This window comes from Mauremys mutica, chromosome 14, assembly GCF_020497125.1.
Source record: "Mauremys mutica isolate MM-2020 ecotype Southern chromosome 14, ASM2049712v1, whole genome shotgun sequence".
NCBI lineage: Eukaryota > Metazoa > Chordata > Testudines > Geoemydidae > Mauremys > Mauremys mutica.
In genome coordinates, this window is record NC_059085.1 from 14,519,201 (window position 1) to 14,537,749 (window position 18,549).

General features: G+C 41.5%; 1 protein-coding gene and 1 long non-coding RNA gene across 11 annotated transcripts in view; one reads left to right on the top strand and one right to left on the bottom strand.

Annotated features, from left to right (window-relative positions):
• Positions 1–9,577: 9,577 nt before the first annotated feature.
• LOC123349410 lies at positions 9,578–16,561 on the bottom strand. Its single transcript, XR_006573529.1, has 3 exons — positions 16,374–16,561; positions 13,530–13,688; positions 9,578–10,040 (listed from the first exon to the last, which is right to left on the bottom strand). It is a non-coding gene; the product is annotated as an uncharacterized LOC123349410 (long non-coding RNA).
• The window catches only part of ESRP2 (epithelial splicing regulatory protein 2), a 66,046-nt gene continuing 64,028 nt past the window's right edge, over positions 16,532–18,549 (top strand). For 4 of the 10 annotated variants that reach the window (XM_044987442.1, XM_044987446.1, XM_044987447.1 and 1 more), the window contains exons 1-3: positions 16,683–16,815; positions 17,004–17,156; positions 18,061–18,189. In XM_044987442.1, coding sequence (XP_044843377.1) covers positions 17,022–17,156; positions 18,061–18,189 — 264 coding nt within the window. In that variant the 5' untranslated portion in view covers positions 16,683–16,815; positions 17,004–17,021. The other 6 variants (XM_044987445.1, XM_044987443.1, XM_044987444.1 and 3 more) reach the window with 6 other exon arrangements.

The window sequence follows — 18,549 nt, forward strand, 5'->3', positions numbered from 1 at the left end:
TGACACTTAAAAACATGGAACATTTTCCACTGTATTTGGGCCTATATGCCCAGAAAGGATGCGCCAACATTTTGCCCATTGGAATCAAAGATGCTATATAACGGGTCACTTGCTGGAAGATTCTCTGCACCTTGAAGTCTTTAAACCATGATTTGAGGACTTCAGTGGCTCAGACACAGGTTTGATACAGGAGTGGATGGGTGAGATTCTGTGGCCTGCATTGTGCAGGAGGTCAGACTAGATGATCATAATGGTACCTTCTGACCTTAAAGTCTATGATTCTATGATTCTGGAGATGGTGTTATTTAGTGACACACCTAAAGCAGATCTCTCTGGAAAGTCTGAGTAAGCAAATGTTCTTTGTGTGTATAGCACATAGCCTAAGAGTAGGAACTTGTCTATACTTACAGCAGTGCAGCTTCAGCGATTAGCGGAGATGCTATTTATGCCCTCCCATCAACACAGCATTGTGTACACTGGGGGCTTAATTGGAATAACTATGTTGCTCGGGGTGTGGAAAATCCTGCAGGACGTAGTTATAGTGACATAAGTTCCTAGCATAGATCAAGCCTACCAAAGTTCACAGTATTCTAATATGCCAATTTTAAAATATTCCATTGTTTAAAAAACAAACCAAAAATCCTATAGGCAGCATAAATATGCTTCACAATTTTTAGTTGCCGTGATTACAAAATACTTTCACCTTCATCAATTAAAGAGAATGCTGGATAAATTCTCACCAAAACCAATTACTCATAGCTACTCCACCTTACTCCCAGTTTAAAAAGTGTACCTCAAAATGAAATGTCTTTACTATCCAGAAGCCTTAGATGCTTGTAATTTGTAAAACGTATCATAAAATCACTTATAAAAACCAAGCAATAACCTAAAGTCCTGGGTCTTTATAGGACTCATGGAATAGTAACCACCATTACCTCTTTGCTTTCACTTAAACTCTCTTACTAGCCCATTACAATAGGGAATGGCTACAAAGCAACCAACCATGATTTTATGCCTTGAATCACAGGGAGTGGTAAGTCTAGTGGTTGCACAAACTCTGCAATGATTCACCAGCAGGAGAAGCTTTTTAATATCAATACTTTTCATGCTTGGGGAAGATTTGCACAGCTTCAGTTTCACGACTAAGGATTTCTGTGCTTGGTTTTTATAGTGTCTCTATGTGTTTGAAAAAATGTTCTCTTTCAATTTTACTATGTAACAGTAACTGCAATATTCATAAAAACTCCAGAAATCCAGCATCTTCCTATTTTTCAGGACTGACAACAGTGTAGACAAAGATAAGAAATTAATTCATAAATGAACAGGACAGGAGCCAATAAAATGAGCAGCCTAGCAGCTTTACAGGCTCCCTCATGCTGCCCTGCAAATATACCTTGAACCTTACCCAGGAGGGATCATTATTACTAGGGGTGAGCAGAGGAGCTGGGTTTGAACCTGTAAATGGGTTGCAAAAAATGCCCCCTCATTAACATTTCCCGGAACCATCAGTAACCCTCAAAGAAATGTTATTAAGTGTTACACATCAACACAGGCCAGAATCTCAGTGTGAACACCATTGGCCACAGCAGTATATACACAAAGACAGGTGACATGCACTGGCATATCATCTGCAGGCCAAAGTCTTAAGATCTAGTTGTTTGTTTCTGCCTTTTTTTAAAAACCTCCAATTACTCTTAGGAGCAGAGTCTCCTATACTCATAAAGCTGCTCTACTCAGGAAACACTCTCCTGGTGTTCATAAAGGTGTGGCTTAGCTCCCTAGCAATTCCATGGAAACAGGGGCGTAGCAATATAGCCTTAAGTAAAACAAACAGGCTTTGTGGAAGTCAAAAAGCAGAGAATGCAAGCTGTTCACATCTCCTTGATTAAAGCAGCTATTCTCAAAGAAAGTAGGCTCCACCTCATCTCTCTACCCCCAACAAATGTGTCAGATTTGAATGTTTTAAGTCCTGTGCATTGGGATGCAGTGCAAGGCAATGTTAAAAAAAACAATGCTCTATGCAATCAATCATTTTTACAGGATACCTTATCAAGGAAATAATTTCAGAATTAAATCATCATAAAAAACTAACCAGATCAGCCACACCATCACCGGTTCATTCACCTGCACGTCTACCAATGTAATATATGCCATCATATGCCAGCAATGCCCCTCTGCTATGTACATCGGCCAAACTGGACAGTCTCTAAGGAAAAGGATAAATGGACACAAATCAGACATTAGGAATGGCAATATACAAAAACCTGTAGGAGAACACTTCAACCTCCCTGGCCACACAATAGCAGATTTTAAGGTGGCCATCCTACAGCAAAAAAACTTTAGGACCAGACTTCAAAGAGAAACTGCTGAGCTCCAGTTCATCTGCAAATTTAACACCATCAGCTCAGGACTAAACAAAGACTGTGAATGGCTTGCCAATTACAGAACCAGTTTCTCCTCCCTTGGTTTTCACACCTCAGCTGCTGGAACAGGGCCTCATCCTCCCTGATTGATCTAACCTCGTTATCTCTAGCTTGCTTCTTGCTTGCTTATATGTACACCTGCCCCTGGAAATTTCCACTGCTTGCATCCGAAGAAGTGGGTATTCACCCATGAAAGCTCATGCTGCAAAATGTCTGTTAGTCTATAAGGTGCCACAGGATTCTTTGCTGCTTCTATAAAAAACTAAGTTAAATCAGGGGAACAGATCTACAGCCCTTACTCAGTAAACCCATTGTCACATAGTTAATGGCATACCTCAAGTGGCAGAGTTACAAGATAAAACCCTACCTTTCCCTTCCCTCTCAACCACTCTTTTTTGTACTAATATCATTGGCCTTGTCTTCACAAGGAAAAAAGGTAGGGTTCTCACACACTAAAATCCTGATGAAGACAATGCAGTTTGTAGTTTACTTCAACCTGCTAGTGTGTTTAAAAACTACAAATTGTTTTCTCTTTGCTACGGTTGTAGGACTTTATCAAATAATATTTCACTGTTTTAAAAGTGTTCAAATTTTTTTAGATCAGACTTGTTTGTAATAATCCCTTTGAAACTTGAAACATCTTTTTCTATAACAAAATACATCATCAGTAGGGTAAAACTAACCTGTAATAGATTTTCCACTATCTTTTAGAGGAGCAATTTAGTAATATAGACTTGTTATATGTGGGTTACTCATAAAAAATGGGTGGTTATCTTGGAGTTTTGATTTTTTGAAGACTATAGGTCACAAACATTTTATTTTGAAAAAAAAACATATAGGTCCAAATTTATCCTTGGACTCAGTGGATGTACACCAAAAATGAATTTTGCTCAATAAAAAAAAATGTTTTTGCCATCAGATAAAAGGGAAAAAAATAAAGGCAAGGAAAGTGTTAGGCTTCCCAATGTTATTTAAAATGTCACTTAAATTTACAATATAACAACATTAGACAGATAAGGTAGGTGAGGTATAACACATAACACTGGCAGGCTTTTCAGGAAGGACAGGTATGGCGGAAAGTATGTAGCTATGTCACCATGTGTTTGGTGGCTTCAGGCTCTTGAATCTCACTGGAGCTGCTTATAGATTAAGTTACAGATCAGATGCTACATAGAGATGGACAAACCTGCTAAGAGAGAATAAGAACCTACCACAGTGTCATGGCCATCCCCATCCTTTGAACACTTGGGATGACGAAGTGGGTATTCACCCATGAAAGCTCATGCTCCAAAACGTCTGTTAGTCTATAAGGTGCCACAGGACTCTTTGCTGCTTTTACAGATCCAGACTAACATGGCTACCCCTCTGATATCTGGAATTATTTCCCCTCCTTTAAAAAAAAATATTTTACAAGCCTCTGCCTTCTCATTTATAGTTGGCACTAGAAGTAGAAATTCCAAAATACAACCTGAACCACTGTTCTCATGCTATTGCTAGCCCCACTGGAAACAAGAAAGAATAAAAATCTCACAAGAGAATGTTCTCATGATCTTGCATTTCCAATTTTGCAGAGCAGGGGTTTGGGGCACCTCCACATTCTTTATTATTTATCAAAATAAGCCCTCTGAACCACGTGATGCTCCCCATCACAAGTGGGATTAATGTTAGTGAACCATTGTAGGGTATTTGCAGAATACACCAGTCTTCAAATGGTTTGATGTGGAACCCATAGCCTTGTGGGCTGTTTTAAAAGCTTGTTACTAAAGCTCTAAGAAGCCTGGTAATTTTGGCTGGCAGGGGTTTTTTTGGAGTTATTCTGGGCTGCAGAGCTTCAAATTCCAAATTTTGTTTTGAATGAAGCAAAAAAACCTCAAAGTGAATTTCAGCCAAACCTGCTAAGTTGTGCCTGTGTTCAACATGAAGTCCATGCAGGCTCCAAACTGGGCCAGGGTTACCTGAAAAATCTGAATACTGCATTGAACCATTCAGCAAACCTGGGCTGAGAGTCTGAGTTTTCAATCAGACATGAAGCTGGGCAAGTTTCATGTTGTGGGCGGTTTGCTTGCCAACACTTTCCACAGATCTGTTTGTCATACAGTGCTAGGCTTTGTAAATGCAAAGGCATCTCCTTTTCCTTTCTCCTGGTGCAGGGCGGAACACAGCCATGATCTAGGACAGACTGGAACAGCTACTGTAGCAATCCCTTCTATTCTGGCACCCAGATGCCTCTGGTTCATATTCTGCAAGCAACCAGGTGGCTTCCACCTCTCTACTTACAGCTCCAGCTGCAGGGAGGAGCAGCTAGCGAAAGGCCAGCAATGAATGCAGGATGAAACATGGAGAAGAGAGGCCTCTGCAGCCCAGGCACTCTCCCCCGCCCCCAGCATTGCCAGGCACACATACCCTGCCCACCATGTAGTCTCAGGCTGTGCCAGACACCACACCCCTGCCCTGGGGACTGCAAGCATTCCCCTGGCACTCCTTCCGTCTACCATCTTCCACTGATCCTCTGCACCAACACCTGGCAGACAGGGCTGTGTGTATAGAGCACTCCCACCACTTGCCTGTAGGGAATGTGGCTGGAGCCAGAGCCTCCCTAGGAAGAGTAAACCAGGCAGCAGCAGCTTTCCTCAGTCATGCCTACAAGCCAAAAGGGACCCACTGTGAAGTAAGTGCAAGAATCAGACAGCTTCTATGTGATAAGGGCAAAGTCTTTAGGTTTTTATGAAACAGACAAGTTGTAGTTTATGAATATTTCACATTGTAGTTAAAACACTTAAAAAAAAATTAGAGAAACAACCTAGCCTATGGTGTATTTCCTGTCAAACAAGGGTATGTCAGGCTAGCAGGGTGGCAGAGAAAAAGAGGTAGGCTGGCATTGGCAGGTGAAGCCACATACCATGACAAAAGGCTTCTATCTCCTTAGCACAGCTCCAGTTCACTAGAGACAAGACGGGTAGAACTCCCAGCACCTGTTCGCCTTTCGGTGAGATATTATCAATGTTTACAGAGCAATTCTGGTGGTTATAAAAGGATAAAATGCACTGAATTGCATCATCTGACATCTTAAGTTTCAAATTCCTGCACTGCACAATGCGAGGGATCTACACTGGCACCCCTACCTTGCTACATTTACTCACTATTCAATATATCATGCCATTGCTTGTGAGCAATTCACATCATCAGGTAATATCAGCCCACAAGTGGCAGTTACTAAATTGCACCTGGACTAGTATGCCATAATGGATGAAAGTCTGATGCCCACTATGAGAACTATATGTGCCCTGGACACTCTTGCATGTTCTTCTCATGTAGATGTACAATAGAAGATAAGTTTCTATAGGCTTCCAGAGATGGATTTAGACCCATTCTCAGGGTCTGCTGGTAACCAGTCTGGTGAGAATGTGACCTAATACTTTCGGGACCCCAGTACTTCTTTCAGCCCGGAGGTAGTAAAAACAAAAACAGATTGTTGCACATAGAGCAGCGGCCTGAAGCAGTGTGACAAGTTTTCCCCCATTCCGAACCAGATAGAAACCAGTGCAGAGGGCACCAGGAATGTCTGACAGTCTGAATCTCAGGTTTGAGACCCAAAGCATGGAGCAGCTTCTGGGTTTGGAAAGGAATGAAATTAACATACTGAGGATGGATGATCAGTGAGTAGGGGGAACTACTGAGTGATAGGCACCCTCCTCAGGTAAGCATTTTATTCATGCCTGTTGGGGTTGCCCAAAGTTTCACTCCTTAGCGCATTCTGAAAAGGAAGTTCACTAAAGCCTAACAACTTAATGTTAGGATTAAGTTACATTTATATTTGTGCTACCGAGAGAGAGAGAAAAAGAAAAATACCTTATTCACATAAAATCACATTAAAAACTATTAAAATAAATATATACATATAAAGATATGAATAAAATAAAGCAAAACATGTCTTCAGCAAACATTAAACACATTAAAGCATCATCATCACCAAGTTCACTCAAATATTGTTAACACACTAATTCAACCTAAAAATGTCCAAGTTACAAGTCAATTTATAAATGGTGTAATCAATCCACAGCCAGGCCACAATCAGTGTTCAGAACAGTGCTAGCACATTGCCTTGCTCATCTCCAGCCACCCTGTCCTAATGAGTTTTCTAAATGGCTAATTTTGCTTGACTCAGCAAAAAGTTAATCAGAGAGGAAGCTGGATGAATGAGCATGGTATCTCACTCTGAGAATTAACAGGAGCTTGGAGAAAACATGTCTGAAACCCCAAAAGCTGCAAAAACAGAAAGAGGAAAAAATGAAACACCATATCTGAAGCCAAACAAAAGGGGCCCCGCGCAGACACCCCAGGGGTAACATGGTACCCAAACAATTGGTTGCTACAATGCTATTCAGGAATCTCCACTGAAAGTCACTGAAGTGCTTAGGAAGACAAGGTTTGTACAATGTCCTCCAAGCTGGGGATACAGGCATCCTCCCAGCTGAATCAGGGAGTTCAGAGAAGGTGGCATAGTGTTGCACCTTGACATTTATACCATAGAGCTGCTTCTTGGTCATGACTGAAAAAGGAAGAGTCACCAAACCCTTCCAGGCCAACCATCTGCCTGGTTGCACACAGATCTCACCCACAGAAGAGGAGACAACTAATGGAACACAGGTTTCCCTCCTGGAAAAACAATCCCTGCAAAAATTTTCTGCAAATACCGAGCAGCCCACTGAGGGAGCACTGCCTGGAATTCAGAGAGGACCTTAACCAAGAAAACACACGGATCAGATTCTGGTCTGAACAGCAAGAGCTGTCACTGTCCAGCTAGGAACAATCAGATGGGACACCTTGGTCAACCCAGCCTGAGTAAAGGCAAAAAACAGGCTCCCAGAGGAGAGAGCTTCAGAGGGGAAACGTGGGTTAAAATAAAGCAACTCTCCCAAGAGCCACAAGCTGGAAAACACCTGGTCTGGCTGCACACATTGCATTAGCAACCAAGCATTAAATTATAGAATGGAGGCAAATTTAGACTCTAATCGACCAGGCATCAACAAAAATAAGTGAGAGTCAAAGCACATCCCTCCATCATGAAGAAGGAAAGAAAAAGCAAGCGACTTTCAGGACAGTGTGGAGTCAGAGTGTATCAAATGCTGATCAGACGGGAGGCTCCCCGCCACCAGTGCTGACTCTGCCTGCTCCCCCCTCGCCTCCAGCTGGTCCGGCGCTGGCAGGGTCAGGGTAAGCAGCAAGGCTCCCAGGCCGTGCCTCAGCCCAGGGTTTCTCCAGCCCGGGCTCCCGCCTCCAGGACTGGCCAGGATTGGGGAGGGCAGAGCTGGGGGACCACTCCGGCAGGGGGCTGAGGAGCCGGGGCAGGGTAGCCCCAGAGGGAGCAGAGCCCCGGAGAGCGGGACGTGGGCCCCACATGGCAGCGCCCCGCCCTCTATGGCCCCGCTGCTGCTGCTTCTGGCCGCCCTGCCGCAGTCCCTGGGCGGCTACGGCCGCTTCGCCCCGCCCAGGCTGCGGCGCTGGGGGGCGGCCGCCCTGCAGCATCTGCAGGTAGCTCCATGTGCCCCGCGGGGCAGCCCCCACCCCGAGTGTCCCCCGCTCGGCGCCTGCCCTGCCCAGCTCAGCCACAAGGTGCGGGCGCTGCTCCCCCGCGGTGTGAACTGCAGCAGCCCCAGGGCACCCCCTGCACACGACGTGCTGCTGCTGCCAGGGCCGGCTCTAGGCTTTTGCCACTAGAAGCAAAAAAGATGGCCAGAATCCACCCTTGAAAATGTGCTGCCCCAAGCCCGTGCTTTGTTTGCTGGTGGCTAGAGCCGGCCCTGGTTGTCATTATCATAGAACAGTGGTTTTCAACCTGGGTCCGCCTATTTTTGTCCATATTTAGAATACACTGAATTATAAGAAAGGGATACATGAGGGGAACCTGAGAAAGCTATTCACCTCTGAGCAGTTAAATCAAATGGGAATGAAACAACAACAAACATACACACGCCCCTTAGGATTTATCAGGAAACCAAGGCCTGAAAGAGGTGTGTAGCAACACGTGGATCAAAAGATAAAGCTTTATTTGACTGATCCATGTCAAAGACTGTCTCTCATCATCACCTAATTGTCAATGAAGCCTGAGAAGTGCTAAATTGCTATTTGGGTGTGGTACTTGTTAGTTGGGCAATCTTGACTTCCACTGCATGGATTTATTTATTCACCTGGGGCCTTTATTCTCCCATCACCAGCACACTGCAGAGCTTGTTCTTAGCCCTCCTTAGATGAAAGGGGCATAATTGAGATTAGACTCTTCCTGTTGGTATGCATACTTCCACCTTTTCATGTTCTCTGTATGTATAAATTTCTCCTGTCTGTGTGTTCCATTCTATGCATCCGAAGAAGTGAGCTGCAGCTCACGAAAGCTCATGCTAAAATAAATGTGGAAGTATGCATACCAACAAATACTCCTGTTCTTTTTGTGGATACAGACTAACACGGCTGCTACTCTGAAAGCTTTCAGGGAGATAAGCAGCTTTGAAAAAAAATCTCTCTAAGAGATTTGAATGCTTATTAGAAGTAATGGGAATTGGGTGTCCAAATTGTTGATGGCTTTGAATATCTCAGCATTCTGTTGTTTGCAAAAGGACCCAAACTGTTGAAACCTTTACATTTCCATAGGGGTAGGATGTGATCAGTGCAATGTAAGGGTATGCTAAAGTGTGTGAGAACATATGCAAAAGTGAAAGGCTTGCTGGACAAAGATAGTAATTTTTCACCTGTTTATCCATGTGATTAAAAGTTCTAAGTCTGTCCATTAAACACAGGGTCTGAAACTGCACAATCCAAGTTGTTCATCATAGGGACATCACCTGTTCAGGTCAATCTGATTTTCAGCTGCTATTAGAAGGGATATTGATCCAGCTGGTCTCTCAACAGGATGTAAAATTTATACCACTGAAGTTCATTTAAATTGTACTGTTAATAGAGCAATGGGCTGATGCACATTATGTTAGCGAATGAAAGTGAACATTCTGTCTTTTGCAGAAAATGTACTCTTCTCCAAACAGTTTAAGAAGTCAGAAATGCACTGTCCAAGTTTGTACTTGATTTTTTCATTAAAGTGTAATAGTTCGGGGTTCGGGTGGAAGCATGTGGGGTGGGGTGGGGTGGGGGACAGATGTGGGGAACTGACGTTAAGTCTAATTTACAAAGAAGCAAAGCAAATTTGTTTCTGGCGAATCTGGTGTCAGATTCACAACCCTAGAGGCTGATGTCCTCCATTTATCCAGGGAAAGAAAGAGCTTTCTCCAACAATTCCCCACTAATGAGCTTCAATCCTGTTATGGAATTAACATCTTCAAATGATTTCAATTTTCCATGTCTCACCTGAGACCATCAAAGAGGTTACCAAATGAGGGATCTCACAAAACTATCATCACAAGTTGTAATCTCTGTAAGGCCCAGCCACTAAGAATGGGACTACACACCATCACTTGTTCACATGGGTCACTGAGTAGGACTATGGCCAGCCTAGGCCACATTTGAACCTGTGACTTAGAGATGAAAGGCTCAATTTCTGGTTTTCATTTTCCTTTGCCATCTAGGTCCCACAAGTTTGTAGATGAAGGCTGGAAGACAACTGAGCTAACACTGCAAAAAAACAAATCATAAATATCTGCTCAATTATATAAGTGAATTTGCTTTTGCTATACTGGCCTCCATTTGATTTTGCTTTCCACAAACATTTATTTAATCAAAACTTTACTGGCATGAATGTTCAGAGAAAGTGAATTTTCAAAATCAAATTACTGACTGATTATTTCAAAATCAAAATCATAATTACAAGAGTAATTATATAGGAAGTACTTATACACTTATCCAATCATGTAACAGAAACAATACAAACAATACAAAGTGACTTGCCTGACCAAAGTTCAAATATGGAATAGTTTGTGAACTATTTGCAGTCAAGCTACAGAGTAAAGACACTCACAAAACTGTACTGAAAATATTTGAATCATAAAATGATTTAGAGCAGTGTTTTCCAAACTTGGGACGCTGCTTGTGTAGGGAAAACCCCTGTTGGGCCGGGCCAGTTTGTTTGCCTGCCGTGTCCGCAGGTCCAGCCGATTGCAGCTCCCACTGGCCGCGGTTCGCTGCTCCAGGCCAATGGGAGCTGCTGGAAGCAGCGGCCAGTAAGTCCCTCAGCCCACACTGCTTCCAGCAGCTCCCATTGGCCTGAAGCAGCGAACCACGGCCAGTGGGAGCCGTGATCGGCTGGACCTGCGGACACGGCAGGTAAACAAACTGGCCCGGCCCAACAGGGGTTTTCCCTACACAAGCGGTGTCCCAAGTTTGGGAAACACTTTTTGATTTAGAGGAAATTCTGATCTAGTCACAGACATTGCAAAAGGAAAGGGAAAAGTCTAAATTCACTGGATAAAATATTCATTGCAAACTATTTATTTAGCTCAATTATGTACCTATAAGAATCTTCAGTAAAGGATTTACTTCAGAAAAACAGCTTGCTGCTGGGATGTATGCATGTTTTCTGTTGATAAACTTCCGATAAAAAGTGAAGATTCAAATCTGTCTGATGTTCAACCCTGATGCCTTTTTTCATTTCCACTGGACTGATACAGAAAGTAATGTGCTCAGTGTATTTGATAGTCAGACAGTGCACTCCAAAGGTAGCCAATGGAGTTATGCATGTGCATAAAGTTAACAGGAGGAAGTGTTTCCAGGATCAGGGCATTACAATGTTTGTCTCCCCACACATGAGAAGGGAAAGGAGCTGGGTAAAATAATGCAGGAAATATTTTAGGTTTTTTTTGTTTGTTTTTAAACAGTGCTAGTCACCCATTTTGTTTTTATTACTGTAGCATTAGCATGCAAGTCATACATTGAGTAAGCGTATGCAGCATACAGTTAGAGAATGTGTACATAGTGAGTGCCTGCAGTAGTGCTTGATAGAGAGCAAAGGCATCCAGTGCCATTCTCATCAGGAAGTCATGGTTCTGGAGTATTTCCATGTATTCATATACTTTTGTGAAGGTCTTAGTGCAAGCATTTGGGAGGTCTCTACCTACATTATAATCATGGCAGAGCTAGATAGCACAGGGAAAAACTGATGTCTCAAAACATCTGAGACAGTCACTTAAGGAATACAGTTAAGGATTTGTTCCCATGCCTTCTTAGGATAGTTTCTTGTCAAAAGAGGGATGTCTGGAAAATCCTGATCATGTTGACTTGTCCACTAAGAATTAAACCAAGCATTTGAAAAACAAAAACAAAAAACAAACCTCACCAGCACAGAAAGGCTCATCCTAGAGGCAATACAATATTGTTACTGCCCACGTTATCCTTGTTTTAGATAAATAACAAGACTTTGTACTTAATGAGTTTAGCACATTTTATTGGTAGTCATCAAAGTGTTTTATGAGGTAGAATCATCGTCTCCCTTTTCACAGATAAGTAAAATGGGGCATAAAGAAGCAACTTGCTCAGTGTCACACGAATTGGGAATAGAGGACAGATTTGAAAACTTGGCTTCATTTAAGTCAGTAGCAGGGTTACTGGCTCAATTTTTATAGTGGGCTTGCTGAAACCGGAAACCACGTATCGGTTGTTATTACTACTTCAAACCAGGGGCTGCTACTGCACCCTCAGCACCCCTAATTCCAGCACCTCTTGTCAGTGGGAGTTTTTACATAAATTTCAAGGGGCCAGGATTTTATCCTTGATCTTGTCTCCTAGCCTCATGCTCTCTCAACTAGACCATAGATACAAGAGTTCAAAGTCTTGAGCTCTCAATTCAGTACTTTTCAAAAGCAGTGTAACTTTAAAGAAATGTTTTAAACATTCAGGGGAATGCAGAGTACGTACTGTAAGAACTGAAGTTTTCAGTGCAGATTTGTCTAGCACAATCATAAACCATCTAATAAATCTCTATCATTATAAACTCGTGATAAAACTGTAAAACATCTCAATTTTCCAGGATTGCTTCATTCCAATTGATAGAAAAATAACTGCAGCACTAAACTTGGACAACAGTTATGGGCTATCTTTAAAATGTTTTCTGCAGTCAGTAAAACTTGTGGGACATTATCCTTACGTGTAGCCTGCAAACAAGAACCTTTGTAAATATGACTACCAGAATTAAAGCTAAAGGTGAGCAGTCACTCTTTATTTCAGCCAGCTCTTGGTTACAAATTAACTTTGCTGGCACTAAATGGCACAAGGGCTTAGCCCATGTGTTACTTCAGGAAGTGGATCCTGTTGCTGTTTTCTGGAAACAGACTACAGCATTCCTCTGAGTTTTTAAAATAGATAATATTTTATAGATTATTATTTTGAGTTGTGTGTGGAGATTGTGTGTAGAAGGGAAATGGGAAACTACCTACATAATCTGATATTTTGAAAACATCTGAAATGCTATGGAAATCAGTGTTGTTTAGATGCTTTTTGTAAGACTTGTTTGACATAAAATTAACTGGAAGGAGATAAGCGTAGAGAATGTTTTCTCTGTGAGTTGTGTGTCATCTGGCCTTAAAATGTATAAGATTTCCTTTAAGTCCATAAAGCAACCTAAGTCATTTTTGAAAATGGAGCTTAGTTGCCTAAGTCATTTAGGCACCTTTGAAAGTTTTACCTATAGTCTTCTAATGATTTCATTGCCTGTTCCAATATCATCATCAAGCTACATGAAAGCTGGAGTTGAGGGGCTCTCATTTACACTGTTGTAAATCAGAAATAATCTAATTAATTAGGTTATTAGACAGATAAAGTATGTACACTGCGATAAAAACCCTGCAGCACAGAGTCTCAGAGCCCAAGCTCCAGCCCGAGCCCAAACATCTATGCTACAATTTTATTGCTCCACAGTCCAAGTCAGCTGGCCTGGGCCAGCCACAGCCATGCCACAGGTCTTTTATTGCAGTGTAGACACACTCAAAACTCTAACCACAGCTCGGACTATGTGTAACAGATTTGTGCACATGATGCACAAAAAGAGGAAACCCAAACATAAAAAAGTGAGTATTCGAGAAGAAACTACACTGAATACTAGGCAGATGGCTCTTTTTAAGTGTCTTTCTGGAAAATCAATTCTGATTATAACAATATCAACTTTAAGGTTACCTGTAGCAGCTCACAGAGTAGAAACATCAGACAGATGCTGAAGAGGAATTTTGTACAAGAGGTTTTGCTGAAGTGTTGTGTGAGTTGTTGCCTTTCCTGGTTTCAAATGCGGCCCACAGCCTAGACTCCAGGCTCACTCCTTTTCTGGAGTTGGTTTTGCTAAACAGAAATTAAAAATAATGCAGGAAAGTTCAGCTCAAAACTTCTCAGTGGGCATGGCTATTATTACAGTTCTTTCCACAGGGTTCCTCGGCCCACATCTAAGAAATTCTCACTTATCCACCACAGCAGGACCAAGACCTGCTAACAGGATGGAGCATTTCATGCAAACATTTCAGATCACCCTATTACTTGCTGGTATATCTTTGTTTATAACAACAATGGTTGGAATTAAAGGATGGTCAGGTTGATTAGGTACTTACTGGATGTCTGCATAATTGGAATCTTTCCCAGTCAGATGTCTCTCTTCATAATGTACACTCTTTGTGTATAATTGTACACAGACGGCCTGCTGCTGCTCCCATTGAAGACAATAGAGATTATAGTTTTAATTATTGATTTCAGTGAGAGCAGGATGATCCCCACATATACATACCCATGCACTCTCAAAAGGGATTCAGCCTGTAACCGTGCTCATATATTGCATACAGAGTAAATGATAGGCTTCTATTATATCTGTCTAGAGCAGTTATTTTCAACCTTTTTTCATTTGCAGACCCCTAAAAATTTTTGAATGGAGGTAGGGTGACTAGACAGCAAATGTGAAAAATTGGGATGGGGGTTGGGGGGGGGGTAATAAGAGCCTATATAAGAAAATGACACAAAAATTGGGACTGTCCCTATAAAATCAGGACATCTGATCACCCTAAATAGAAGAGGTGTGGACCCCTTTGGAAATCTTAGGCATAGTCTGCAGAGGAGTCCATGTACCACAGGTTGAAAACCACTGGTCTAGAGGAGTATGCCATCTCATCACCATAATATCTGACCCCCTGATGAAATTATGGAATTATAATTCTATTGAGTTCTTGTCACATACTAAAGTACAGACAAAGACGAGCACAACCCCAGAACATGATAGTGAAGATATGCCTTTTTCTAAATTCATATATTATGGATGCAATAAGCTTTTTAGCCTGTTTGTCCAAAGGTTTGTGGGTATTTATTTTCTTTGATGTGGTGAATACATGTCCTTAAGACTGCTTCTCAAATAGCAGCATACTTGATTAGCAGAAGCAGCAAAGGCAGAGGCTGATGGGCAGTCAGCTACTTGCTCTAACTGGTGTATTTTGTAATTCCAAGGAGTTAGTCCTGTGCACTGTGAGATTTCACTGCCTGGCTTTTACTATGTAAATACTTGCAAACTAAATTATATACATAGGCCCCAATCCTGCAAACACTTAAGCAGGTGCATAATTTAACTTCATCATGGCTGTTGAATTTTAATCAATTGGAGTACAGTTAAGTACAAGCTTAAGTGTTTGTAGGATGTTTCTAAGTCTTTAAAGCCTAAAAAAAAATAATAGATTGGTTTAGATTTTTAAAGTTAAATTTTCTCTATACTTTAACAATCAGACAGCCATGAATAAATGTACAACTCTGCCTTTTCCCATAATGAAGAGATCAATTATCACTATAGCTACACCACTGTCTATTAAATAAAATTTCTGGCACCCATTGACTTTTATTGGAGGGCAAATATAGTTTCTAATTGAAAACACCTTGAGTAGTCCTATTGGACTAAAGGGCAATCTTTGCACTACAAAAATGATCATAGAACCACAGAATTATAGGACTGGAATGGCCCTTGAGAGATCATCTAGTCCAATACCCTGAACTCATGGCAGGACTAAGTATTATGACCATCCCTGACAGGTTCTTGTCTAACCTGTTCTTAAAAAATCTCCAGTGATGGAGATTCCACAACCTCCCTGGGCAATTTATTCCTTAACCACCCTGACAGTTAGGAAGTTTTTCCTAATGTCCAATTAGACACATAATTCACCGTGAGTGCATTTCCAGCAATGGTAGCAATAGATGAAGATGTTGCTAAAGAGAGATATAAGGGTTTGTTTATTATTTTAAAACTAGAGCAGGGTTAAGCAACAGGATGCTAAAATCATCTGAGTCCTCCACACTACAAATTCCCCAACTGCTACTACTGGTAGCAAGTTGTGCATCCAATTTTAGCCAGAGTACACACAGTTAATGGAACTACATACAGTGGTAAAGTTCCTCAATTCTCATTTTTGGTGTGTTTCCCTCAGTTTAAAAATAATTTTGCCCAGTTTGTTTTTGGTAAAGCAAAAAGAAAAAAAATTATATATGGCTACACAGAGAAGAAAAACTTAACTATTGTAATCAGGCTGCAAGTAATAGCTACAGAACTTCTCAGTACCGGGTGGCAATAAGTTAAAAGATTTCTGGAGTGCCTTACACTTCAGGCATATATCAAATTGTTCCATGCATACCCCAATGTCAATACAGAATTCTGTTGACTATATTGGGATCTGCCTTTGTGGAACAATATTTAAGATCAGGACCTAAATGTATAATATTTCCTGGCTACAATGTTGCACCCATTAAACATCTTTCCCTTATAATATTACAGTATGAAATTTGTATTTATTTTTGTTAGCTGTCCCTGGAGATTTGAATACACACCCACTGGTACCCTGATTGAAAAAACATCTAGATTTAAGTTGAAAGAAATGCTTCAGAGATCAAACAGTGTACCATGTTAAAGCAGCTATATTAATAAATACTTAAGACTTCCACATAGGTAGATTCAGTGCAAGTGAAAAAAATCTCTAGACAAACACCTTTAGAACTGAGTGAACAAACCAGAGAGGCCTCGTGTCTCTTTAACATTCAGCTGTATGTTGCATTCCACTCACTGGTTGCTGATAAAGGAATCCTGTAAAACTGAAAGCAGGCAGGTAAAGGCACTTCCTGGAGGCAGAATTAAATAGAGAATGGGAGTTTTCCTCTGATCTCTCTGAAAAACCAATCAGGCAGGGTCAGCCAGGCGTTGATTCTCCCCACGTCCCTCCTACACCTTTTCCAAAGACCCAATGGCTTTGTCTCTTTGGGAGATTGACTTCAGTCACATGGTCTGAATCAAGGGCAGGTAACTTAGGAGAGGAGAAAAAAAAAAAAAAAAAAAAAAGCCCAATCCCAGGCTGAGTTCCTGCCATGATGTTAGAAGGAGAGAAACCCACAGCTTGTTAATTTCACCTCCCAATCAGACCCGGGGAGAAGGAGATCATTGGGAACAGGTAGAACTGTAAGAAGTTTTCTCCATTTTTGTCTCAGCCCCCCTTCCCCAATAGCGCGCTCTCTTCTCTTGATATTATTACTCCTTGTCCTTTTATTTCCCCTTTGATCACTTGGAAGAAGGGGTGAGTCTCTGTGGGATTTATTTTATTTTCCTTTGTCTTTTTTTTTTTTTTTGACCTGTGCTTTTGATTGTAGTTGTTTCCCCCTGTGGTCATGACGGCTTCGCACAGTGACTCTTTGGTGGTGTTGTTTGGGGCAACAGCTGGTGCATATGGGGCTAAACTGGGTTCGGATGAGAGGGAACTAATTCTCTTGGTGTGGCAAGTTGTGGATCTACACAGCAAGAAGGTATGGCTTCAAAGTCTTGATACAAGGTTGTGTTATATACGTACACTGCAAGCGAAGCAGCCCCCCAGCCCTGGGCTGGTCGGGTGCAGGCATTATGGTCAGTATCACATATCCACCTCAGCTGGGGCTGTTTGTTCATTTCACAAATGCACCAAAAGGGAGGGGGTGGGGGGAGGTTAAGTCTACAGAGGCCTTTTGCTTTATTTTATTTTTTCCCCCAAGATTTTTTTAAAATGAGGTTACTTGTTTTTCTTTAAACGTTTGTTCTTTTAATGTTAGATTTCCCCTCCTTTTTGGAGGCTTCTAATCCTCTTTCCCTCTCCCGGCATGCACGCTTGGTACACCAATCTGCATGGTTTAATGGAAACTGTCTCCATAAGGAAAACAGATCCTGAATGGCCTTGGTTTTTTTTTTCCTAATGATCAAGCTGTTTTTAAAAATATGTATCTTATTTTAGGCCATTCTAAAGGTATTTTTTTATTTTTAATTACTGTAATGCAAATGAGTCCGCAGCTGCTAGATGTAAAGTTTTGTTTTTAATCCCTACACACACAAATGGACACAATTGTCAATTTTGTTGAGCAGAGTCTTCAAATAGTGTAAAGCTATATGATCTTCCCACCAAAATTAACAACTATAGAACGAACCAATGCTGAGTGGAAAACATGTTCTCCCCATGAGTGCATAAGAACCCATAGCAAGTACCTAGTGTTGGGAGTCTCCTCTCCTGGGGCAGGAGAGGAGGAAAAGTTGAGGAGGGCTTTGATTTGTGAAATTGACAAATACATTTTTTGGAAAGTGATACTGGACCTCTCCGACCTTTCTGCTAAGCAATTGAATGCATTGTAATAAGGAACTCATTCCATTGCTCCTCACTTTTCTCCCCCGCTTACATGTTTTCAGGTAGGGACATTGCACAAATCCCTGGTAAAAGCAGACAATTTGGAGCTAAGTGACCAGTGTCAAGAAGTGAGTGGCTTAACACCAGAGGGACTGAGCAAAGCTGAGCCTCTGGACCGAGTTCTCCAACAGGTGAGGACCAGCAAGGGCATTTAAGGGTTAACTCTGGGAGCAGGATTGAACTGATGCAATAAAGCAAATAGACTTGGTTTTGCCTTTCAATTTGAAATCCCTAGCAAACTGTTTCAAAACTAGCAATACCTTAGTCAAGGTTTGCCCTACAGAAAGATGTTGAGCTATGTGAAATTGGATTCTTGGAGAAAAATGGGAACAGCTCAAGTACATTATGGCAAAACTTTTGAGTCGGTGTTCTTGTTTCGAGAGTTTTGACCCATGTTTTCAATTTATTCTAATAGGCCCATGTCCAATTTTTACCCTAAAGTTCTCTTATTCAAGGCTTAACAGGATGTAGCAGGATAATTAACACATCAG